The 27172-nt window shown below is 40.0% G+C and overlaps 1 protein-coding gene across 1 annotated transcript; it reads right to left on the bottom strand.

Annotated features, from left to right (window-relative positions):
* Positions 1–110: 110 nt before the first annotated feature.
* Positions 111–26249, bottom strand: dipk1ab (divergent protein kinase domain 1Ab). The gene is made up of 6 exons (XM_058403393.1): positions 26127–26249; positions 25932–26015; positions 3925–4059; positions 3643–3750; positions 2571–2747; positions 111–2406 (listed from the first exon to the last, which is right to left on the bottom strand). Exons 2-6 carry the CDS (start codon positions 25983–25985, stop codon positions 1591–1593), a joined length of 1290 nt encoding a protein of 429 aa, XP_058259376.1. The 5' UTR covers positions 25986–26015; positions 26127–26249; the 3' UTR covers positions 111–1590.
* Between the last annotated feature and the right edge of the window lie 923 nt (positions 26250–27172).

Consider the following 27172-nt stretch of genomic DNA (forward strand, 5'->3'; position numbering starts at 1 on the left):
GTCTTCACACAAGGTCTGGGTAGGTATAGAATTTAAAGGTATCTGCATACCTGATTTTATTTGCAGGAAAAATGGAAGACCTAAAACACTAAGCTTCAAAGTCTGAAGCCTTTAAACAATCCCATAATTTAAGATTTAGTAGTAGTCTTTAACTAATGGATCATGTTTATTTTCAGAGTTACAGGAAAAACTAATTCCTGTGATCATTTATGTTTGAGTTATAAGAAAAACCATATTTAGGAATGCAGCACATTCAGTCATTGTGTGAAATGTGAGTTAAGAACTGAGTTAACAGTACTTTTGACTTATTTATGGACAAATATGCTTCTTCCAAATACATACTTTTGGAATTAGTCTGCTATAGTTCGGTTTGGGGCAGTGACATGCAATTACTCCTGATTTTTAAAATATCACATGGTAAGGCTTTATTTCGACATGTATTTCTTCCCAGCTTGATTTCAGTCTGATGGTAATCCTGATTTTTCCAACTAAAATCAGAACCACACTTGTACATGTATGCTACAAGTTCTTCAAATAATCACATGCTTCTAACTTACATAAATATCATGCCTCATTTACTTGGTTAAAAATAAAATAGCATTTAAAACGGCTTTCTACATACAGCTGAGCAGGACTGCTGCTGAAAACTATTTATACATTATCTCTCTACAAAATTACATTTGGAATAAATTATAGATGAAAAGTATAAGAACAAGCTTAGAAATCTTTCAAAATATTTCACCCCTCTATGATACAGAAACTAGGACATTGCGGTTTGATGGTCTCAGTGGCAGTTCAGTCTTCCATCAGTACTGGCAGGATCTTTGCTCTTTTTATTTTCCTTCATGCTGTGCCTCGAGTATGTCCGTCTTCTACAGCAAGGTGTGTATATAGGTGAGACTTTGGAAGTATACATTTGTTCCAATTGTACATGATCAATTTCTCAAACCCACTTTTTCTCACATCATGCTAAGGTCTCCCCTGCTGGATAATGAAAAGTTACTACACGTTTCATTTGGCACATGAAGACAGCCAGTGATATAAGTGCTGCTTATGTAACAACATGGATTTAGTGTATTACTTGTGGCATAACCACCCAGAGGGCATGACCAATTATGGTCTTCTGGCCATGAATAGCTGTGGTATCAACAGGATTTCATTAGCAATCTCCTGATAGGGGCAAGCCACAAACAGTTGGGTCTCTTGGGACCTCATTCATTCATCTTTAGTAAGTGCTTTATGTGAATAAGATGCTGTTCCATAGCAGGGCACCATTCACATACTCATTCACATACACAGGCCAATTTAGCATAGCCAATCCACCTAGTGGCAAAGCGTTTTGGAGGTAGGAGGAAACTAACACAGGCCCATGAAGAACTCTGCACAGAGAGGAACTTGACCTCAGGACCAACACGGTGACCCTGGAGCTTTGAGGCAGCAATGATGCAACAGCTGCACCATCATGATACCTTGCTTGGGAGCCCAGAGTAGCTTCAGTTAAGGGGAAAAACAATAGATTAGAAGGCTCTATTTAAGATTAGAAACCTTTATAGTTTGATTCATGTCCAGAGAACTACACTAACTCAGTTTTCACTTGGAGTCCTTGGTGTGTGAAATCTTCTTCCACAGCAGTGTCTTCAGATTGTTTAAGATAAGTGAGTGTTCCATCTCCATTTGCTCAGTGGCTCCTCTCAGGGCCATGCATGCATACAGCTGCTTTTCCAGCTCTTCCTTCACGTCCTGTGGTGCTCCATAGAGCAGATAGTCCTTCAGTGCAGCACACACTTTAGCCAGGTTGGGCTGCGTCACCTCAGTGGTGCAGCGGTGCTTGGTGAGGTCACAGGTGGTGTGGCAATCTACCCCATATAGACAGTCGGCGTCAACGTCACACCGCCGCTCGCGCATCACTTTCTGGAAAGCAGCTTCAGGAATGATGCGTCTGGCATCCAGCACCTTCAGGTCATGGTGCTCGTTGTAGCCAAAGCATGCTGCGTTCACTTCACACATGAGAAAGCTGCCAAATGGCCCGTGGAAGATGTCTTCCACCAGTTCTAAGAGACCGATTGCAATTTTGGCCTTGCGAGGCCATGACGGCGTCACCCACTGATCAATTCTCCTGCGCAGTCCTGCTGGAAGCCATAACTCCACGGCCCAGGGCAGGCTGAGGCCATAAAGTGGTGCATACGGCACCTTTTCCACTACATACAAGTCTCCACAAAAGCCCAGCAGCCTTGGTGTGTGTTCCCGCCCCTGCAGAACCACCGCCATCAAAAACTCGTTCAGCTGCAGCAGAGCCCAGGCTGAGCGTGCCTCTGCCAGAGATATCTCGCTGTCCTTGTTGGCATCAGCCACGCCGAGCACAAGTGCCACTAAGTCATGCAGGTTGGCCTGATCTCCCACCTTCTCCTAAAGGCAGGGTAACAGGTGTATTGTTAATTTGAATGTTACTAAATTACTAAAGAAACATACAGTTTCTTATGAAAGTAAATAATGGCAAGGAAAGCCAATTATGCTCTTTTGGATTCTCTTGTTATTCTTCCATTACAATTTTAAAAGTACTTTGCTCTCACCTTTAAATGGCTCAGGACCATCTCTCTGAACTTCTCCACAGATGTGCCTCTAGTGGGCCTGTTAAAGGCTGCTGATTCTCTCCGTGGCTCCAGCTCTCCTTCCAGGTCATAGTGAGGAACGTCCTCCATGTGGCACTTAATGATACCCTCCAAATCTCCCCAGCTCCCAGAATACACCTGGAATGTACACACAGAATCTGCAGATTTTATAAAATGTTTTCATTCAGTCTTTACGTAGAACAACAATAGTGAGAAAGTTGTTCTGTTGTCTGAATCACGTGACCAGACATAGGGTGTGTCCAAAACAGGAGGTAATGCCTCAGCTCGAACTAATTTCGATGCCTTGCTGTCCCATAAGTCAGTTTTCTTTAGAAGGAAGAGCTTCAATAAATATGAAGATACCTACAACAAAACCTTTTGAGACGGGCATCACTACGTTGCTAGGCTACACTTGCTAAAAGTTTAAAGTATGTTAGACATGATGGAATAATGTATTTCTGAGACAACAGAACAAATTTTCAGTGGCTACACCAGATATTTCTTGCTTAAAATGAAACTTTAATTAATTCTTGTTTAACGAGACACTCGGCCCAAAGAGGGAATACTCCCAGGATGAGATGCCACACATACACACATTCACAGTCAGAGGTAATTTAGTACAGCCAGTCCACCTACTGGCATCTTTATAGACAGTGGAGGAACCCCGAGCAAATCCAAAGACCACACATAAAACATTACAAAGAACTTACTTGTCCAGAAACTGCTCCTTTACTGACCACTGTTTTCAGCTGCCTTTTCTTTTACAAACTAGCTTATTCACAGGATTATGGGATATGTAGGACAGCAAGGAATATATTCTCAAAATTTTGCCACACAAAGGTTATGTGCAAATATTTGAATCAGGAAAACGATGCTTTGCCTTCCTGCCTTTGAATACAGATTTACTATGCAGTAATTATTATGCTTCAAACCTACCAGTTGTCTGAATTCAGACTACAAGCACAGAAAAGTGAAACTGAACTTGTTTGTATGTCTGTGTGTGTATGGAAATAAGCAATAATTAGATTCTGACCTGGTTACTGGGTTTGGCAGACAGGCATTTCCCAAAATACAGCGTCTCCTTCTCACATAAGCTGCTGCAGGCTGTACCATCGATCACTCCTTTCTGGAACTTATCACACTGAAATAAACACACACATATCACTTCACTACACAGGAACACCACTTGTCTTCCTCTGACAGTTCATTTGTGTACAGTCATGTTCCAGCAGATGGCTCTCTTGTCACTATTGTCACCACTAGCAGGAACTCTGAAATGCTGGCCTTGGGTGTGAAATGTTGAGGCTGAACTCACAATAGTGTTTTTGCACTCATGTCCACGGCACAGCTCTGTATAGGAGGAGTACTCGACATATACCACCCAACTTCCCACAAAGACGGCCAGCCAGGAAAAGAACAGGTACTTCATGTGCAAGTAGGAGAACCGAGCCTGGGTACAAGACAGAAAGAACAGAGTGTATTATGGGATGGTTATAATAAACTGCAATTTTCTGAGGATGTTAAAGGGGAAAAAAATCCACCCTGAATCACTTACAACACAATTTACACATCACTTTCAGTGGCACCCAATATTAATTTTGTAATGTAATGTCCTGGTTGCAGTTTTCTTTCATTAACATGTTGACCTATTTTAACTCTGGTTTCCTGAATTACCCACAGTTTTGTTTGAATACCTGCTGATAGTGGTGCGGTGAGAATTAGCACTTTATCTGTACATGCTGCTCAAGCAGATCTTCTTCTTCTTTCGGCTTTTCCCTACAGGGGTCACCACAGCGAATCATCACTCTCCACCTATCCCTATCTTCTGCATCCTCAACACTTGCACCCACTAGCTTCACATCCTCATTTATTACATCCATATACCTCCTCTTTGGCCTTCCTCTTTGCCTCCTGCCTGGCAGCTCCATGTCCAACATTCTCCTACCAATATACTCACTCTCCCTCCTCTGAACATGTCCAAACCATCTTAATCTGGCCTCCCTAACTTTGTTCCCCAAACCTCCAACATGAGCTGTCCCTCTGATGTACTCGTTCCTAACCCTGTCCAACCGTGTCACTCCCAAAGAGAACCTCAACATCTTCAGCTCTGCTACCTCCAGCTCTGACTCCTGTCTCTTCCTTAGTGACACTTACAGCATGGCCGGTCTCTCCACTGTCTTGTACACCACTGACAATTCGAATGATTAAATTTGGCAATGTTTTAGACCAGATGCCCTTCCTGACGCAACCCTCTCTATTTATCCAGGCTTGGGACCAGCACAGAAGTCACGGGGACTGTGACCCCCATGGCTAGATTGAAGCAGATAAAGTTCCAGAAGATTCGACTTTCATGTTAACACCACCGTCGACACCATCGTTCTTCTCGTCTCACAATTCGCTACTGAGCCGAGCCTCTGCTGCAAATCAGTGAAAATGTGTCATAGAACCTTGAGGACAGCGTGTGCTGTCTCCGCGGCTTCTACGGCAAATTTCTCATTAATATGTCGGTTAACGTTTGCTGGAAAGTTGTGAAGGTAAAAAAATCTGCAGCCCTTTTCTTACTCTTTCTTACTATCACAAGTCTTCTCCTATTAATCGCCATTGTGATTGCCTCAGCAAAGTCCCACTGTGTTGGGCTGGTGCTGTATTTCAGTGATTCACGAGATGTCAAACACATCAGAGATATCTCAATATCAGCATATTTAATTTAGGTTTCATGGTGGATTTTTCCTTTTAAGCCTTCAAACACTTAAAAATAAGAGTGAAATATGCTTAGATCAGTAAATGCATAGACATATTATTATTATTATTATTATTATTATTATATTAAGGCATAAATTTAGATTTTAATAGTCATGTACTATAATATAGTATAATATTGATATAGACAGCACCAGTGCAAATCCATCATGAAATTTTTACTCAGATCTAACCATATAATGCTGTGCAATATAATTGTTATTCTTTGACATCAAGTCCAGATTTGATTGTGAAGAAATCAGACATTTATGAAGTATCAGTGAACCAAAAATCCCTCAGATTTCAACACTGTCATTTCATTTTTCTACCCAGTGCATTAAGAAGCAACGTAGAACACGGATTTAAAACAAGAAGCTGATTAGACAAAGCACTGAGCGTTTGGGAGCACGTTCACCCCAAGCAATCTCAGTCTTCACTGACCTGACACATTCCTGTCTGGAAAACCAGATCTGACATTATCTCTCCTCCAGCACTGACAGGCAGAAAGAGGGCCTTGTAGTGCAGCACAATAGCTTCCAGCGCTGATGACTATTATTAAGTATGTGCTGAACGAGAGAGAGTAAGAGAGAGCGGCTTCATTTATTTCCTGACAGCAATTGAGAGGTTTGCAGGAGTAAAGAGGTAGGTCTCTGCCCCTGTTGTTATTGTCTTAATCTACAGCACCTGTGAGCCGTGTCTGCACAGTTAAACAGTTCTTGACGTAAAATACACTCGCTCGCAGCAAAAGCAGAGAAAGTGAACAACGCAATAAAGGTGGCCGTGTGTTTTCTGACAGCGTACTGAATAGACCGGATGACAGATGAGAGACACAGAACAAGTCATAATGAGGAGGTGAGAGAGTCTGCCTGTTACCAACAGATGTGAAGGTGATAACACTCAACATGATGTGGAAGCAGAAGGCAGTATTCCTATTATAGTGCACCATATGCCACAAAAAAAAAATAAAAAATCCAAGGCCTCAGTAATGTTAGGCTTAATGCAATATTTATAAAGGGGAATAAATAATTAACATCAGTGGCTTTCAGAATGGACAATTTTTCATTTCCTAGAAACCCGTCAATATTAAAACGAGACCTGTGCAACTAGAAATCTGCACGTTAAATACTTAAGACTGCAGTAGAATATTTAGTTATTTAAAAAATGGGATCCGTTTCCGGGGTGTGTTCCTGCCCACGAATCCCAGGAGAAGATTCAGCACGACCCTGAACCAACGATAAAGTGATTACTGAAGATAAATGACAAATTGCACTTCAGCTACATTTACATTTATGGCATTTGGCAGACTCCCTTATTTAGAGCGACTTACAGACTTGCTTTAAAGTCTTCATCAATAAATACATCCTGATACTGGTTCACTAGGTCATGGACTAAGAATACAGCAGTCTAAAAACTCTGCTGGGAATATAATACAGCAAGAAATACAATACAGTAAGAACTATAATATAGATATTTAAAGAAAAGAAAATCCATACTAAGAAGGTGAAAAAGAATAATAATTGGCTACAACTAGACTTGTGTAAAGCTGCTTTAAGACAATTTCCATTGTTAAAAGCACTATACAAATAAACTGAATTGAACACCCATTTCTTCTTGCTTCAGTTATACACTGCGTGGGCATAACATTATGACCACCTGCCTAATATTGTGCTGGTCAGTATGGGTGTGGGGAGATTCTAGGATTTTCATTTAAGGGGGGCTCAGCCCCCAATGAGGGTATAATAGTAAAAAATAAATAAATAAACGTTTGACTAACAGGGTAGGATGGTAAACTTATTGCAGCATTCCACTGTGTTGCATAGATGTGTATAACATTTCAGTACTGAACAAGCCAAATACAGGTATGCCTGATCTCACACACACTTGTCCTCTGATCCTCATTCTGCGACACTCCTAAAATAAAATTTATAGGGGACTGACACAATCACGAATTTGTGTACAGTTTATGGAGAATCACAGAATTTTTACAGGGGCTGAGTAGAAAGGCTAAAGCCCATGACCCTGTCGCCGGTTCACCACTGTTCCTTCCTTGGACTACTTTTGATAGATACTGCCCACTGCAGACCAGGAACACCCCACAAGAGCTGTAGTTTTGGAGATGCTCTGATCCAGTCGTCTAGCCATCACAATTTGGCCCTTATCAAACTTGCTCAAATTCTTACACTTGCCCATTTTTCCTGCTTCTAACACATCAACTTTGAGGACAAAATGTTCACTTGCTGCCTAATATATCCCACCCACTAACAGGTGCCATGATGAGGAGATCATCAGTGTTATTCACTTCACCTCTCAGTGCTTATAATGTTTTGGCTTATCGGTATAGATACATGTTTTTAAAATGAAAGCCCTAAATTATATTGGCTTTTTTGTCCTGGATCTTCATCCAGTCATCAAAACACTCATATTACAAGATATGTTCACTTAAAAAACCTTTTTAGACTCCCAGTAATTTCTTACCGAATTTCTTACAAGCAAATATAACTGGAAATGAAAACGAACACAGTCCGGTTACTTGACACATGACATCAAGGTTGTGTTTTCACAAGACATCAGTGTTCTCCCCACGATACAGTGTGCCGAGTCAAAAAAACTGAGCATGATTTTAAACTGGACTGTCAGTAGGTGTTAAGATTTCATACAGAATAATCTCAGAAGATAGGACCATCTTAAAATTAGGACACAGAGTGTTTTCCCCCTACTGTGGCCATCTTCCTTTTTCCAGATTTGTCTAAATAGCCACAACTACTATAAATCAGTGTTTTCTTTTTGTTTACAGCCTTTATAACCTGCTTTCAGAGTTATTATAGATGTTAATATGAGAGAAGTCTGAAATCACCATTAAACCACAGGCTCAGAGACCACCAGTTTCCTTTAGTTCAACACCGTTAGAAAATCAAAAAAGTATAAAAAGCCACCTACTGACAGAAGAAGCTCCTTTAGGATGTTAAAAATGCACGATGGTGGTGCAGTGGGCATCAGTTCCAGGTCCAGGGTTCCCAGTTTGATCCTAGGCCTACATTTTGCTTGTGTGGAGTTTCTGTACAGACCTCATGTGTCTGAAACAGCTTTCTAATAAAAGTATGAAGTCGGCTTTCTTAAAAACAAAATTTCCAAAAACATTTGGAAGCAAAATATGAAACCCTGGCCATAAAACCAAACAAGTTAGGGTTACATATATTTAAAAAAGCAGTGGTAAATGAGTGAAATAAACCTTTTTTTTTTCCACACTCAAAATTTTTCACTTAATGCTAACCTGCTTAACATATCTAGGGATACTTGAGGGAACTCATTTACAATAGGTTGCAGTAATTCAGCTGAAAATTAAGGTTGAGAAGCTGTGGTCTAGAGTGTATTCTACATAACTGAGGTGATTTTAAAGCACTTATTCACAAATGAATACTTTATATATGCACAGCACAGTTGATTCTAGGCCTTGATATTTGCTTTAATCAGTTTGACTCAAGTCCAGGGCAAACATTTGTTGTTATTATTACAGCTGCACTAAAATGACTGCGCGCTGTAAATGATCTCAGCCTATACAAACATGCATCATCGGCGATGACACATTAAATTATGCTTACAGCAGAGGATTAGCAGACAAATCACAGACTTGAAGGAGCCTCTTTTATTCATTAGTTAATGATTATCTGTCCTGGGTTTGACAGTGATGGACATCTCCACTCCTGTTGTTTTTGCTCGTCCGAGCAGTATGCAAAGATGTTGTAAAGCAGGCTTCCGGCTTCTTAAACACGTTGATAATGTATCCTTCGAAAAATCTTTCTGAATGTTTTAATCAGCCTTCTGTTTTCGGAAGATGTGATCCAATTGCCATTCCATGATAATTACCTTACCTTGGAGACTAGAGAGTATCTGCTCATGTGTCTCGAATGATGCTCGAGTATTATAATCGAACGTGCCAATGGGAAGTTGATCGATTTGTTTTTTAAGTAATGCAATAAACCCGACAAGCAAGAACAGATTCATGATTCTCATTTTAAAAGAATAGAAAGAATCTGCCAGATATGAATGACATTTGTTTACAGTATTTGGTAGTTGCTGGAAACAGAAGTGTTTGAGTCTTGATCAAAAACATATCCACATGCCATTACAAATAGCACTGGTCTAAGAATCCCATTGTGATAATGCCACAGGTTGGCTGTTTGGACAGCTAGGGAAGGTTCATTCCATCCCCTGGGTGCCAGGACACGAGATGAGTCTTGAGGCATGTCTTCCTTCTACCTTGTTGCATGTAATTGGAAGGGCTGAGAATTAATCCAGTGTTTCATCCTTCCTTGTTTCCTTCACGGGCAGAATAGATCTAGCAGTCGGATTCAGTCTGTCAGTCTGTTAATTTAATCTAATCTCCCTCCCTTTTTCTTCCCCTTGTGGCTCCACTAATGACAGGCCATTTCTTCCTGCCTCCCATGAGCACTCAGAGAGATGCTAATGTAGCCATTGCTATTCCATCTTACTTTCCCCTTCTGCTCATTCCCCTAAACCCCCATTAAGTATCTTCCTGCTTCCCCCTACTTTGCTCACTCACTTTCTCTCTCTCTCTCAGGATCACTTAGGCACGCTGACAGATACGGGTGGTCTGGTGTCCTGTGCATTCTTTCATTCTCCCACATAACCCAGTGTGCTTGTCACCATAGGATTAGTGTGTGGGAGAGGAGGAGTGGTACAGAACTTTTCACCAGACATAGTATAGTTACTGATCCGAATCTAGAACCATCCATACCCTAATGTAGTGCATGCCCATGAAAGAAGCAGGTAAACGGGGGGTGACATCATTTCCCACATAGCACTTAACACAAATTAAAATATCACCTTTCAACTGGGAAAAACACCACATGACAAATTTCCCAAACATTGACCTCCCCAATTTCTTGGGCTAAAATCAAAGGAGAATCGACTAGCAATGGGAAGATGCTCTGCATGCATGTTTTTTTCCCCCAGAATAATTACAATACAATTGAAAATTACAATTTTCAGTGTATGTTGAAATGCAACGGAAATGACACCATTTATTTATTCATTTTCAGTAACTATTTTTTCCTAGTCCTTGTGCGTATTCTATGAACCCCGGGTTCAAGGCAGATCTATCCACCCTTGACGAGACACCAGCCCATCACCAAGCTCCTTGCACACACACACATTCACACACTCATACACACCTAGGGGCAATTTAGTGACCAATCCACAGGCATGACACTGGAAGGAAATGGGAAAACCCATTGGAAAAAACATGGACATGCGAAACTCCACATAGACAGTAATCCAAGCTCAGGTTCGAATCATAACATTGGCACTGTAGTACAAGGTTGCAAATCTAAATGCTTCACCAATGTACTGCCTAACCACCCACTTTCAGTGCTGTTATAATCAGAAGGAGAATTTCGAGATTTAATGTGAATGCGTTTAATATGCTGGAAATGTTACACTAAAAAATTACAACACATCATAAAAAATCTGCAACACTGTCAAGTCAGAATAATGGGAAGTTCTTCCATTTGATGCGGAAGTTTTAATGAACAAATAATAACAGCAGCAGCAGCAAAGCAGAAGCTTCAAGGTCTGATTCACTTCTTCCAAGTATTTTCATAAGCCAGTGTTTTTTATTGTACTCTCAATAGCAACGCTATCAGACACTGTTATTGCAGTGTGTGTTGCCTGGTAGGAAAGCTTTTTTTAAACAGTGGGTGTCTGACTGAAGTAATGGCCTGTGACGAGTTTATGTGACCGTCCTTGAACAATCAATGGTATACACTATTTCTAGTTTCACCCATATGCCTCTGTTCAGTATTCTCCAGATAAGAAGGGCAATAAAAGTAACAGCGATGTGTGAGATCACAGATTTGCTTCTATACCATGACGTATCACACAGTGAGCATGAGCATGAATATGAGTGTGAAAGTTTGGAAGAGGAGAGGCGAATTAAATGAATTAAAGAGTAAACACAATAAAAATCAGCAAGAGACAAAACCACAGATGGAAAAAGTACAACTCAGATGCCAAGTTTTTCTACAGTGGATTTATAGCCACAATATTATAAGAGGTGAAGAAGCAGTTAGTGCAATTGAAATCTACATAATATGGTCTCTTTCAAGAGTATAGAATTGTTACGGTCATCCCTTTCCACATTTTGTAGTGTTAAAACCTGGAACTGAACTGGACGTCATGTTTACAATTTCCTTTGCACAACGTGTTTAATACGTAAAAGTATATCTAATGTCTAAGGTGTAAAAATATATCGTATTGTAAGGTTAATTAAACAAACAAAACCCTCAATACTAGCTAGAACCAGCAATTGCTGCAATTATAGATCATGTCTTCTGGAGGCATTTGTGGCTCAGTGGTAGGTTTCTCGCCTAACATACAGAAGGGTTCGATTCCTAGCCAGTGCCCAAACCCCAGCCACTGGATGCAGTGCCGGTCCCAAGCCCGGATAAAAATGGGAGGGTTGCGTCAGGAAGGGCATCCGGTGTAAAACCTGTGCCAAGTTGTTGTGGCGACCCCTCACACACGTAGGGAGCAGCCAAAAGATCAACAACAACATAGATCATGTCTTCTAGCATTTGCTTCTATTAGCTTTAAACATATGACCACATTTAAATGGGGGACCAACTCTATGATAATGGCTATAGCATTGGAATGGGCACATAAGGGTGTCAAGGTCCACTTACTTTTGGCCATATAGTGTATTTTTGCTCATTCTTCTTGGCAAAATTGCCCAGACTCTAGCAGACTGGATAGAGGTGACTGATTAATAGCAATTCTCAAGTCACTGAGGTAAACTGAGGTCTAGGCTTTGACCAGACCATAACACACTGGACTAGTACAGCATATACATAGATACATAGCTTTAGTCATTATTCTGTTGGAAGGTGAATCTCTGCCCCAAACTTGTGTCTCTTACAGACTGCAAAATGTTTTCTTTCAGGATTGTTTGGCTCTATCCATGTTGCCAACTCTAACCACTTCCCTAGTCGCTACTGATAAATAAGTCATGTGACACTTGAATTGCCTGATGTGATTTCAAATAAAAAAAATGACAAGACATTTGATGGCAACTAGAGCAATAGAAGTATTGCAAAAAAATAAAAATAAAACACACACACACGCGCACACGCGCGCGCACACACACTTTCCAGGTTTTAACAGTACAAACTAATTGTACACATTAAGATCAAAAACCAAACTAGAGAGGTTAACCTCAATAGCTTTAAAGCCACTTAGGTTGACTGATCGCTCTCTGGTGTCTTGATGTGTTACCATGGCAGCACTCACTTAATTAGAGGAATAAGTCCACTGATCCATGTTGTGCTCTTGCTGGTCAGTGAATAAATGTGAATCAGAAGTGCTGCTCTACTGCTGCAGAGTATTTACAGCCTTCGTGACAGAGTCAATGTAAAGGGGGGAAAAAAACTGAGGAGATGCAACATGACATTGGCTCTGTGCAAAACCAATCACTGCAGGAAGACAATCACAACTACAGCAACAGAGAAAACCACACTGCTGAGCACAGCCAGTGTTTTCCTTATTAATTCTAAAAGCCAGGGCCAAATAGAGAAAAGCCACAAAACATTAACAATGGTGAATTTGAGACAAGAACTCTTTGTATTTCAGTAGCACAAAACCTGCTTCGAAGCTCTTTTGAATAAGGCTCTGCAGGCACATTTAAACAGAAATACACACACTGTACAGAAATGTGCATTAACATAGGGCTAGACTGGCAGTCTTTTACAGAAAGTGGCCCAAGTGTTAGTTTTAGGGGATATGCATACACATTCTCAAGTTTTTTTTGAAAAGTTACATTACATTAAGCTCCAAGCAATCTGAACTGATCAGGCATAACATTATGAGCAGTGACAGATGAAGTGAATAACACTGATAATCTCCTCATCATGGCATCTGTTAGTGGGTGGGATATATTAGGCAGCAAGTGAACATTTTGTCCTCAAAGTTGATGTGTTAGAAGCAGGAAAAATGGGCAAGAGTAAGGATTTGAGGGAGTGGTCAGTATCTATTAAAAGTGGTCCAAGGAAGGAACAGTGGTGAACCGGGGACAGGGTCATGGGTGGCCAAGGCTCACTGATGCACATGGGGAGTGAAGGCTGGACCGTGTGGTCATATCCAACAGACGAGCTACTGTTGCTCAAATTTCTAAAGAAGTTAATGCTGGTTCTGATAGAATACACAGTGCACGGCAGGTCAGGGCTGTTTTGGCAGAAACAACACACGAGAGACCAACACAATATTAGGCAGCTGGTCATAATGTTATGCCTGATCTGTGTACAAAACCGTTTACAGTTGAGGAAAAACACTACATGGGAATTTGGTGATTTTTAAACCCATATATTAAATTTTATATGTCAATTGATTTCTGATATTCTTACAAGATTAATTAAATAATAAAATACTTGTAAATGAAAAAAATATTGATGCTGTTTTATAGATTTATTTCACCCTCAAGAAAAATTGAAAAAATGTTTTATTTTTTAATGTTTTAAATTTTGTTTCAATTTTAAAATTGAAAACTGTTTAATTAACAAAATGCCATGTAATGTAACAATATGTTAGATATTAAAAAAATTTTAACAATGATCATTATTTTTGTGAAATTCCTCTCTAATATCCATCTAAATAGGGTGAAGAATAAACAACGTTACTGTACATGAATGTCATCTGGATGCATCTAGTATTTTGGTTCTGAGAAAACCACTTTAAAATACAAGGTTTGATATGTTTTACACTCTAAACTTATAAGGTTTATACAGGAGACTAGTACATATCATGATGAGAAACAGAAACAAGCTTTTATTTAAAAAAATCTGTAAGTGTTTCAGGGATGTATGACCTGAACTCATTTACTTAACAGATGATATGTTTCAAATAATGCTTTGAGTGGAATGGGACAAAAACAATTTTAATACTATAGTATAAGTGAAGACCTGTTTTATATATAACAATATTTCAAAAACAAACAAATACATTAGTAAATGGTTGGCATGATCAGATTTATATTTTCCACTTGTAGTCTTGCATAATGTTATTCTATATCCCTGTAGTTGGCAACTACCCACAATGAAATGTGCCACAGGCTTCTTAAAATAGCCTTCATGATAAATCGTTCTATATTTTCGGAACAAATGCTAGATGAAAATAAGAGAGAACCTGAAAGAGGAATATTTCCATATTGTTTTACTAAAAATGCTCAAACCGAATCTTCATTCTAAAATATAATCTTGCAGCTCCTTGATATGGAACTCAACGTTATCCTGTTTGAAAATGTAAGCAGATACCATGATATACCAACAACTGTGACATTCCTTTGGTCATCATCTTGTGAATTTTCATAGCACTGGCATGTACAGATGTACAGGGATCATGAGCCTATCCCGGCAACACTGGGCGCAAGTGAACCAGAGAATCTGGAGGAAATCCACACAAACACTGGGAGAACATGAGAAACTCAAGACAAACAGTAACCCAAACTCAGGCTTGAACTCAGGGACCCTAGAGCTGAGAGTTGCAGACACTATGATTTAATAACGATGCAACTTTTAAAGAAATCAGAAGATCTCACATTGGCCTTTGCTTCTAGCCTTTATACCAACTTTCAGCATGGAAAACATAGTACCTTTGGCTTTAAGGTTATTAGGCTGTCCTGACGGCCACAGGATAAACAACCTGTTATTTTTTATTTTTTTTGCTGCTTCCCAAGTTCCTTATTGAGAGATGAGAACACAGCAGCTGTGTTTAACTTAAACTTAAAATTTATTTATCATTATGTGACTCTTCAAGAAACTGTTTGTAGCCATGTATTTGCCAGTAACGGATCAGCCATGAAATCTCATGTGAATGCTAAAAAAAAAAAGAAAAAAAAAAGTAAGTGGTGTTGTTAAACTCTAAGGACATGCTGTCATGGCGTAAATACTTCCCACTCTTTATCGATCCCTGAGTGGTCAATCGAAGCAGCATCCGTCTCCAGACCATTATAGGTGTACCATTACAAAACAGTGCACAAAAACAAGACATAGGCTGCATGACCTATTCCATTAATGTGTGGAGAAATTAACTTCATCCTCGCTAATGTGGATTGTTTATCTTCAGAGTAGTGGTGTTCAACACTGAGGAAGAGCTAATCATTAGTGTGCAATGACCGATTATTGATCTGAGGTTGTTCATTCTGCTTTTCATTAAACGAAGCAGGAGAGAAGAGGTAGGGATGTAACTGGGCATCCAGATACATCCAGACCTCAAGGCTTATAGTAATCACTTTTAATGAAACTGTGTGAAGGATTTAGAGGAGGTTTACTAACCAAAGGTCAAGCCTATAGACGTTCTGTGGTTCTTTAAGGTTTGCTCGTCATTTTTTATTGTATGTTACCAACAACACAACTAATTAAAATCATGGCCTTGCTTGGCAAACTGTAATCCAGCACTGAAATATTTTATTTATCTCCATTTACAACAAATATATTTAATCTCTAGTAAGTAAGATATTAGAACATCAACATCAGTTGAAGTTCATGTATGACGGTTCCTGCTCTTACTCTATGTGCCCATGGCAAACATATATACTTATAGGGTTAGCAGTTCATGATTATGATATCAGATAAAAACTCACTTGCTAGTTAGAATAATTGAAAGAGTTTTTCTTTAAAATCTGATTGGTTCTAGTCTCACAAACCAGACTTCCAGTATTTGCTAAACAGTTTGTTACAACTGCCAAGAACTGCCTACCTTTATGAATAAATAAATAAAAATTTACTCATGGAAAGAACAAACCCACCAAGGATTACATGCTGTTTTCAGTATCAAGTCTTGATGATCATCTTGTCGACCTAAGTGCATACAGTTCAAGGAAGACCCTGAAGGCAAGGTGAAGCTTTTAAAGCTTTCTGTTGTTTTTCCTATTCAGAGATAGATAAAGATGTCCTGTGTACTACAACTTCTATTACAATCTCTTGAAAACATGTGCATGCACACAGTATACACTCGCTTTTCTCCTTGTGTTTGTCCATGTTAATGTATGTTCCTACTGAATAAATCTGAAAAACTATTTGTGATCATTATATTTGTGATCAATATATTCGAGTATTTTTGACTGGTACAGGTTTTCAAATGTATGTTAAACAGATGGTTTGTATGTTTTACAAAAAGGCTTAAAAGTCACCCGTGATCCCTGTGACCCTGCGTAGGATGAATGGGTTAGAAAATGGATGGGTGGGTAAATGAGGGGCAACAGTGCCAAGGAAGCTAATAGCACTAATATACAACAAAAGGGCCTGCTAACATTTATCTAGGTCAGTATCAGTTTTCAATTTTTCAGCTGAGTAGAGAAGAATTAGATCACATTACAAATGTAACAAAAAGCAAGATACATCCATCCATCCATCCATCCATTGTCTATACCCGCTTATTCCTAATTAGGGTCACGGGGGTCTGCTGGAGCCTATCCCAGCACACATAGAGCGAAAGGCAGGGATACACCCTGGACAGGTCGCCAGTCCATTGCAGGGCCACATATAGACAGACAACCACACACACTCACTTCCTATGGGCAATTTAGAATTACCAATCAACCGAATGTACATGTTTTTGGACTGCGGGAGGAAACCAGAGTACCCGGAGTAAACCCACGCAGGCACGGGGAGAACATGCAAACTCCACACAGAAAGGCCCCTGCCTGTTCGAACCCGGGACTCGAACCCAGGACCTTCTTGCTGTGAGGTAACAGTGCTAACCACTAAGTTTTAGACAAAAGAAATGAACAAAAAGACTAAAAAAAAAACAATAATAAAAATGCAATAAAATAATACTGTACATGAATAATAAAGAGGCAAACATTTAATAAAAAACCTAATAGGAGTCCATTATATTGCCTGGTGTACATAGTTTAAAGGATAAGCTGACCAAGCACTCTTCAGGATTACATCTTATTTTAAGCTAGGTCAAAATTTTATTCTTGAAAACTTGGCGATAAAATTGCTCTGATTAAGGTCAACCCTTTATATGGACCCCCATAGGTTGTTCTTCTGTATTTACAGCCCCAAATACAAGCTATTAGTTATTTTCTGGCTGCACCTTGGATACTAGGCATGTTCCTTTATTCAGACTATGTCTAAATGTCTCCTACTTTAAATACAAGGATTTGTATTCTTATATGTTAAAAAGCCACATGGCACAGAGAAGCAAGTAATCCCTGAAGAGATTTGCATACATCATTTAAGCAAGAATCCTTGCTGATTTGCAGTCAAGCTAATATGGCTTGTTTGGGTTGACAGCAACACAGGAGGACCAACATCCCGATAGACTCTCAGTGACACACTGTGCTGTGGGACTGTAATCAACCCCCTGTGGGCCACAAGTCACGCAGCTTTTCCACTCAGCTCTCTTGACTGGTCTGGGATTTCAGTAATGCGTCAGAGCCTCACACTGCAGGTATATACCATCCTGCAGGTCTGTCGCTTCTGCTTTTCATTCTCAATAATCTTCTGCTACTGGGCGAGATATGAAAAGAAAGAAATATTGCATTCATGCCCACTTTCGCCGCCTCCTTATCAGCCATACATAATTCATGTTCATAAAGTGATTCCTCTGTGCCCTCTCCCTAATGGCCCCCTCCTCACCAGAGTGATGAACGATCGAACGATAACCAAAGAAAGAGGAGGAATGATGGAGGAAAGAGAAAGAGCAAAACAGTGGGGAGCAGAAATGTGGTGGGACTGCTTTCTGTAAATATGAAAGGAGATATGGGTTTCCTAGAGAGCGATATGGTCTATATATTCGTGAGAAAATGAGAAAGATAAAGATGGTGCAAGATTTGAGAGAGATAATTGCTGCTTGCGCTACATATTAGCAAAACACATATGGTGGAGAGGAAATAACAATAATCAGATTCTTAGCTCTGCAGTGAGGCTTGACCCTTTGCTTCATACACAATGTGAATGGGGCAATTTGCCATTAGAAGGCGGGTTGGGGGTCATATTTCCTTTGGGAAGGAGATGATCGGAATGGGACATGCTCTTTTCTTGCTCTATAAAATGTAATGACTATTTGCTTTCCAGATGGATGCTTGGCAAATAATTGTGGTTGCAATAGGCTGTGGCAATATAACTCGCAGGCAAAAATATGCAGAATCCTCGTCTTCCCATGAGCGATGGTACTATCTAATGCTTGAAGAAATGAAACAGGTGACTATATCTCACAAAATAAACTAATATTTGTTCTCTGGTGTCAGGTACATATTTATTAGGATAGAAGGGGAAGATTTCCCAGCAAGGTTGCCAGATCTATGTGATAAAACTAGTTCAACAGGCATTGAAATCCACACTATATGGCTAGGTATGTGGAGACTTGACCACCATAGCCATATATGAGTATTCCCTAAACTGTTTGAAGTTGACAATTATAAAGGAAGTCTTTGTATGCTGTAGCATTACAGATTCCCTTCACTGAGACCAAGAGGCCCGAATCTGCTCCAGCATGACAGTGCGCATTTGCACAAAGTAAGGTCCAGGAATACAAGGTTTGCGAAGGTTGGCATGAAGAACTTGCACAGAGCCCTGATCTCAACCCCACTGAACACCTTTGGGACGAACTGGAACGCCAAATGTGCACCAGACATCCTCATCCATCATCAGTGCCTGATTCAGGGACAGTGGTAGCTCAAGTGGTTAAGACTCTGGGTTGTTGATCAGAAGATCAGGGTTCAAGCCCCAGCACTACCAAGCTACCACTGCTGGGCAATTAAGCTTAACCCTCTCTGCTCCAGGGGCACTGTATCATAGCTGGCCCTGACACTGACTCCCCTAGCTGGGATGCGCAAAGTAAAGAATTCCACTGTGCTGTAATGTATGTGTGGTGATTATAAAGGCTTCTTCTTCTTTCACCAATGCCTACAGCTGAATGGGCAAATCCCCACAGCCCTACTCAAAAATCTCTAAAAGCACATATGGGTGTGATGGTCAGGTCTCCACATACTTTGGGTTATATGGTGTAGCCTAAAAGCAACCCAAAGGTCCCATCTAATTCCACTTCCCACAGTATGGTCATATTTATACTAAAACATTATGTAACATGTATTAAATAAACTTTGTGTTCTTTCATCAAGGACCTAAGAATATTCTTACATAATGTATATTATCATAAATAACTACTATAAGATACAGTATGTAGACTATATATATGACTACCTATAAGACAAAGTGAAAGTTTTCTAGTGCAACTGACTGGGTAATGCTTAAAGGGGCATTATGTAAGATATGTGCTTATTATAAAAAAACATCCACATCCTTTTTCCACACTGTTTTTTGGTCCAGCTTCTCAATACACTTTTTTTCTGAGACAACTGTTTAAAGTATTATTTTTGATCTACACAATTTTCCCAATTTTTGTAATAGTAAAAAAAATTATTGCAGAATGAATACACAAAAGAAACTGCAGCAGCACGTCCAAAAAAATCCCAATTCCAAGGGAAACCAGCAAACTTGGCAACCTGTATTCCTGTATCACAGCATGCCTGTGCTTCTTTCCCCTCCCAGGAGATGAGCTTGCTGATGGAGATGTCACACAAGCAGCATGGGCCGCTAGGTAGTCTGATTAATCTCGTCTCAGACAACCAGCAATCAACCGACCCAGCCTCCCACTGGAGAAAGCCCAACACAACAGCATCCGCCTACAAAGTGGAACCTAGTGGGGGTCGTAAAACTTCCTACACAACACAACCCTTACAGATCCACATATACATAACAAGCATCACCAACAAATATCCTAATGTAGAACACATTCATTTCTTTTCAGATAAAAAGAATGAAATATTTTGCTAGTGAGGTGCAGCCTTGATGAGAATATTTCTTTCTGTTAAAAAACAAGCAAGCAATGCTTTGTGTCTTCGTATTATGTCTGAACAGGTATAAAATTTGCTATAAAATCTTATATATGTGATATGACTTACCACTGAAACCTCTGCTATTCTCTAGATGTATTTGCATTGTAGATGCAGTATAACGTTTCTAACTGTCCTGTCTGTGTAACCTCGTTTAGTTTGTGACACAGTTCCCTGTGCACTGAAAGCTTAGTACTCAATCCTCATGGGAACTGAAAAAAGGAAGCTGGACGACTGGCATAGTCTGTAGCCCAAAGCAGTGTTAAAATAAGGCTCCCATTTAGAGTCTAGGATGAGGAGGGTGTTTGGACCAACCTAAGACGTTACACAGAAGTAAAGTCTGAATAATGGGTGAATTCCCCTGCGTGGATAAAAAAGCTAAGCCTCAGACACGTTTTCAGAATGTGAACCGCTGAAATGACGCAAAATATTAAATATTAAAACCGATAATATAAATTTAGGTCCTTTTGTAATTTCTAGACATTTCTCCATAGGTTTGCTTTTTGCTGCCTGGTGCCAAAGGCTTATTTCAGCTCAACAACAAAAATGCTGATCTGCTGCCAACATTTCTTCTAATCAGGCCTGGACTTCATACAGTGCTATAAATTCATTCTGTGCATTTTGTGTCATGGTGCATCAACAAGGCATGGCATTCAGTGCATAACTTCAGGAATTTTCCCGTCAGCTGTTAAGAACTCTCAAAAAGGGGTTTAGAGATTCCTGGGACTTGAAAGCCCTTTGAGACCTGGACTTGTCTGGACTAGAGAACAGGTACCTGCTTCCTGATTTGTGCTTTAAAAGCATGTCGTCCTTCCTTCCTACATGGCTGACTGCTTGAAACAATTTATTTCTCTAGTCTAAAGTCACTTTAACAGAGCCTGAGCATCCCTAGAGGTAAACCGAAAGGTTAAGAGAAATGTGAATATAAACCTGTCACAGAAGAGTTGGTTTCCTCCCAATGGGAAACAACAATGATGCCAGCGAAAAGACTGAAACAGACTCAAGACTGTGGATTCATTTTACATACAGCCATCTTTCTGTACAACATTTACAATCAATCCATTGTAAACTAGAACTGCTGCCAGCTAACCTTGTTCCCAGACCGTTCCATACTTCCAGGTTTCCAAAATGTTACTCCACTCCTAAAAAACTACACATAAATATTCTGTATAGTCTTAACCTAAGGCATTGGCGTTGCCTTTAATTGTAAACATCGTCCTACAAAATCCTGATGTAGGTCAGAAATAAATATTAATATGTATTGATAACAATATAGTCGTGATATTAGCTGATCAGGGAATAAATGTTTAATTAAACTATTAGGGTTGAGCAATGCATTACATGCATTAGCCTATATCATGAGGGCTCATTCATTGCATATTAAGAATGACATGAGGCAAACTGCTATTGCTCGATCACTTAATGCTCTTGTGTTTCATGCCATGTTTTCTTTGAATACCAAGACACAGTGAACAGAAGCCTGTAACCCTTTCCTTCAGACCAAAAAGCACTAAACGTAGAGTTACGTTGTCTGTCCTTTTCTGGGATTTGTATATTAATTGGACAATGTGTGCTTAGCCTAACTTCTTTTAATTTCTCCCCCAAATGCATTTTTGGGGAAAAGGATGATATATTAAATAATCCAGCTCATATATGGTCATTGCAACCATGATTGTCTTCCACATGTGCATTCTGAATTACTGCTGATGACATTTTATGGATGGGTCAGCAGCGGCAAAGGCTGAAAAAATAATCTCAATAAACTACTGGGTGTTTTACTATGTGTAAACTCCTGACATGACATCTGTTGCATGAATCTACCAGCTGGGCTATGCAGAATCAGCCCTAGCCTTGCTCCTTCTGCTACCAGTTTTTGTGACTGGTTTCACTGTGTGTGTGATGTAAATATGTCATGTCATATAATTTCTTTATATTTTTGAAGGCATATTCACTTTACAGAATTTCTTTGGCTATGCCTATAACTGCACTGTACTGTTTTTATAGACTATAGGTTACACATTGATTTCCCTCTGTATAATTTAGTCATATTCCTGTGTACAATTCCTGTGCAATAAATGGATTTTGAACCTTTCCAGACAGAAGCACAAATCCAAACAGGCTGGAAGGCAGTGAAGGCTTTTTTAGCCTCCACCTTGCTCCCATTAAGAGTAAAGTGGGCCAGAAAAAGTCCATTCCCCTGAAACTGCTGTCTCTTTCACTGACTTTGAGACGTCACTGCTCACATACTGGGTCATGACGCAAGTTTAAGATAAGAAGAAATGAAAACGAACAACACGTCCATGTTGAAAGGAGTGTGCTCTCAGCCTCTGATGGAGATTGAGAGATTGGTGCAGCTGTCATTTGAGATTAAAATAAATTATTAGTTTCCTTTTGTTTGTTACAAAATACATAATGGGTTGCAGTCTATTCTGAAGTAATGTGAAATGATGCCCTACTTCCTCTTAAGACTGAACACTTATCAAATTGTACACCCTTTTAAGAGACTCTAGGATAACAGCTAACCTGTGCTCCTCACACTCTGATTCATCCTGATGCTCTGCTTCTGGCATTGTGCTTAAATCTGCTCTGCTGCTGTGGATGGTCCAACAATGATCCCCTGAAAATCTGCCCTTCCCAAAAACAACAATCTCATAACCTGCTTGAACTAATACTCTGATAAGATAAACCAGCATGTTTGTTACAGCCATGTGAGGGGTCTCAAGCAGTAGCTATGCAGGAAAACTGGAGCGCATTGAGAAAGTAGATGGCAATGCATTTTAATTTAGGCTTAAAGACCAATACGTTTCCATAAAAAATGATCCAACAGATGTTTGGATGCTACACAAGAAACTGCCAGCATTGCAAGAAGAAAGTCACTGATGCCCAGTTACTGCTACCAGTAGAAATTGCACTCTATTGTTTTACAAAATTCAGGCCTTTTCAATGGCCAGGAAATTTGGCTAATCCACTTTTACTTTCACCCTGACAAGAAATCAGTACACGATCAATACTGTAGTTGTTGAAAGAATATTAAAGACTTCTATGGCCTGTATCCTTGTTGTCTTGCCCCTCTTGGGCAAACCGCTATTGTGCCACTGGCTGCCAGACACTGTGATATAACCACAGAAAGATGCTTTCCAACAAAGGCAGTCAGGTATTAAGCAAATAGTAAAAAGGAGTCATTCTTTATGTAATTATTCTCATTCTGGGGTCTGTTAACCCCCAGGAGTCTTTTTGACTGGCAATTGAATTGATTCTTCTACAACTCAATAACTCATCTACATCTCAGTATCAATTTTAACAAAACCTGAAAAACTGCTGTTAATATGACAAAATGTTTTAATCTACTTGTTTTTTTATAGGGACGGTGTTTAGCAAGTCGAAAATATTAGAAATACTCTCATGGGTCAAGTAAATAAATCCAATGGTAAATGTTTGCATAATGTGTCTAATTATCAGACAGCTGGATTGTGTTCAGAATATTAATGCGTTATGGAAATCTGCCGATTTTTTCCCCCACCGACTGCTAAAAGTTTTAAAACCCCTGAAATACACAACACATAATGATGAAGTACACTTTTTCCACACGCCCATGTCACCTTTAGGAAGGCAAAGTCAAATCTACTTTGGAAAACAATGTGAGCGAGACAAGAATTAAAAACATTCCTAAAGCAGTGTGAATGCAGCTCCCCATAAGCCCCATGGATGTGTGTGCAGCAGTTTTGCGAAAGCTGCATCAATACATCTCCTGTCCTTGCCATTTTTCTCTTCTGCACTAGAAATGACTTGTGAAAATCAGAAAGACAAGCACAGTGAGGAGTTTTGATATTATTTGTTAAACAAATAAGCAGTGTCTCTACCTCATGGTGACCTTTTGGCATGCATCTTAGTAGCTCACGTACATTTTGTGGAAGATATACTGATAAAGGAGCACTGTTAAAATGTAGACTTGGACACAATCAAAATAATGTGATGCATTTAAAAATCATGCTTGGCCTGAGCAGTTGTCCAAACACAGACTGAGCTTGTCAAACTGACCATCTTTGCCAGTTGGTAAGTGTGGGTAGAAAGGTTTCTGAATTTCTGTTAATAATGATAAATCATTGACAAGTTACACCGATCAGGCATAACATTATGAGCAGTGCCAGGTGATTATCTCCTCATCATGGCACCTGTTAGTGGGTGGGATATATTAGGCAGCAAGTGAACATTTTGTCCTCAAAGTTGATGTGTTAGAAGCAGGAAAAATAGACAAGCATAAGGATTTAAGCGAGTTTGACAAGGGCTAAATTGTGTTGGCTAGACAACTGGATCAGAGCATCCCCAAAACTGCAGTTCTTGTGGGGTGTTCCCGGTCTGCAGTGGTCAGTATCTATCAAAAGTGGTCCAAGAAAGGAACAGTGGTGAACCGGCAACAGGGTCATGGGCGGCCAAGGCTCACTGATGCACGTTGGGAGCGAATGCTGGCCCGTGTGATCCGATCCAGCAGACATCTCAAACTGCTGAAAAAGTTAATGCTGGTTCTGATCGAAAGGGGTCAGGGCTGTTTTGGAAGCAAAAGGGGGACCAACACAATTATCAGGTCATAATGTTATGCCTGGTCGGTGTATATTTCAATACTATATTAAGGAAAGTAACAAGAAAGCTGGAGAAAATAACCAGATCAGCCTGAGCTTTGGCAGCCCGGTCAGATGACGCTGGATTTTTCAGGAACGTGTTGCTCTTTAACTCACACTGACTGCAGTCTGTCCAGTCTGACTGTAACATTGATCTGTATTCGCTTAATCCTCTCTGAGCATGAGTGTAGAATTAGCCTTAGTGCTTAAGCTTGCCCGCTTCCCTCACCAGAATGGACTGGGTTCGAGGATAACCAAAACAGACAGCTTGTTGACCAAATATATACGTGGTTTGAGTCGAAGATCAAATCATAATTCACGAAGTTCAAGTGACAGAGTATGTTTCATTGATTTTAACTGGTGTTATTTAACGTTATGTGATACAGGATATTACTGGATGCTATAAACTCGGTATGAAAAGTGATTTGTTTGCCTTTTTTTTTTTTTTACATCTGTGGTTCAATATTCATTAGTCTCTGAAGGTAATCAAGAAGAGTTGCTAATGAAGCCGTCACTCATGGCGCACACTGCAATAAATTTTCTATAGCAGACGGCTGGGTTACTGTTCGCTTTTAACAGACTCGTTTCTTTTTGTCCCAGCATTTTAAAGAAGGCAAAGGGAAAAAATTGCGATCAACAGAAAGCTAGCTATAAAGACAGTATTATCCATCAGCGTTGTTGCTACAGCAACAGCGCGTGCGCAGGGCGCGCGGACGTGCTTTAGCGACGTAGCAACCTCAGTTTGGTGACAGCTCATCTCCTCTTGGGTGAGCCGGTGAAGGGGGGAAAAAGCCAGCGAGGTAAAAAAAAAAAAAAAAAAAAAAGAAACAGAAAATGAACGTTTATCATTTGTATTTATTATAATTAAAACAAATAACACCTACAGAGATGAGATGAGGTGAGTCGCGGCATGGAGGAAGAGGGAGCCAAGGAAAGTTTCGACACGAGAAGGTAAACCTGTGCTTCATCCACTGTGTATTCAGGTAAAAATGGTGCAGAAGGAATTTGAACCCCCCTCAGCTAGCAACACTGGTGGAGACGATTAACAGCCCCTACCTGTATGTAGATGGGCTTCCTCAGCCAAATCCACGGAATCACGTTCCTCGCCATGACTTGAACAGCTCATCTCACAATACTGACCTGATCCAACAAACAAACAAACATGTGGCTGTTTATCGCCATGTTACAAACACCTGTAAAGCTTCAAAAACACATGCAGGTGAATTAACCAGAGTGAGTGAGAGCACTTACTGAACTGGAGTCCCTCGCGCCGCGGAAAGACCGAGTGTGTGTGTGTGTGTGTGTGTGTGTGTTTCACATTTTACCGCTAGATGAGGCTAAACACTCTGAGCCAGGCTTCACCAAACCAAAAAACCAGCCCAGGGCATGTGGTCCTGCTCAGCCACTGAGAAAACACATTAAATTTGCATGTGGTTTTATTACCTCTCCATTAGCATAGCATTTATTTACGCCTTTTGAGAGCCAATATTGGCTGTTTATACAATATCAGCTCAGGTATCAGATGTACACCTATGCAGGTAGCAAAGGGTTTATTATCACCAGTTCATCAGGCATATCCGGGGCAACTTCTGTTTATGAACAGGTTAAAGTAGGGGATGTTTTTAAGACATCTGTCAGGTTTCATTTTGGGCATCTTTATCATTTGTAAACAAATGTATTATTTTGCACTTGAATCAAAAAAGTAATACTGAGGCTTATTTCTTTCTAGCCCAGATTGTAGATTCATACAACTGATACAATATTTTACAAAAGGGTTAGGTTTTATGTTCACTATTATTTCTGAACCTGTTAAAACATGACAATAAAATAAAATCATGAATGCAGCTGCCTATCTGTCTTTAAAGTGCCTGTTGTAGGTTTGCCCCATATCACTGATGAGACACTATATTGCCCAAAGTTTTGGGACAGCCCTCCAACTCATTGAATTCAGGTGTTGTTTTTCAGGGGTTGGGCTCGGCCCCTTAGTTCCAGTGAAAGGAACTCTTGAGCATACCAAGACACTTTGGACAATTTCATGCTCCCAACTTTGTGGGAAGAGTTTGGGGATGACCCCTTCCTGTTCCAACATGACTGCACACAGCAAGGTCCATAAAGACATGGATTGGTGTGGAGGAACTTGACTGACCTGCACAACCTGATAGAACACCTTTGGGATGAATTAGATCTGTGAGCCAGACCTTCTCGTCCAGCATCAGTGCCTGACCTGACAAATGTGCTTCTAGAGGAATGGTCAAAATTTCCCATAAACACTCTCCTAAACCTTGTGGAAAGCCTTC

This window comes from Hemibagrus wyckioides, linkage group LG11 (assembly GCF_019097595.1).
Source record: "Hemibagrus wyckioides isolate EC202008001 linkage group LG11, SWU_Hwy_1.0, whole genome shotgun sequence".
Lineage (NCBI taxonomy): Eukaryota > Metazoa > Chordata > Actinopteri > Siluriformes > Bagridae > Hemibagrus > Hemibagrus wyckioides.

Bases quoted from the DNA above. Each gene is read 5' to 3' on its own strand.
- dipk1ab (XM_058403393.1), bottom strand. From the start codon at position 25,985: ATGGCGAGGAACGTGATTCCGTGGATTTGGCTGAGGAAGCCCATCTAC. The intron at 2,748-3,642 runs GTCAGAATCTAA...TGTACATTCCAG, and splicing joins CTGCCAAACCCAGTAACCAG to GTGTATTCTGGGAGCTGGGG. The intron at 2,407-2,570 runs GTGAGAGCAAAG...CCCTGCCTTTAG, and splicing joins TGGTCCTGAGCCATTTAAAG to GAGAAGGTGGGAGATCAGGC.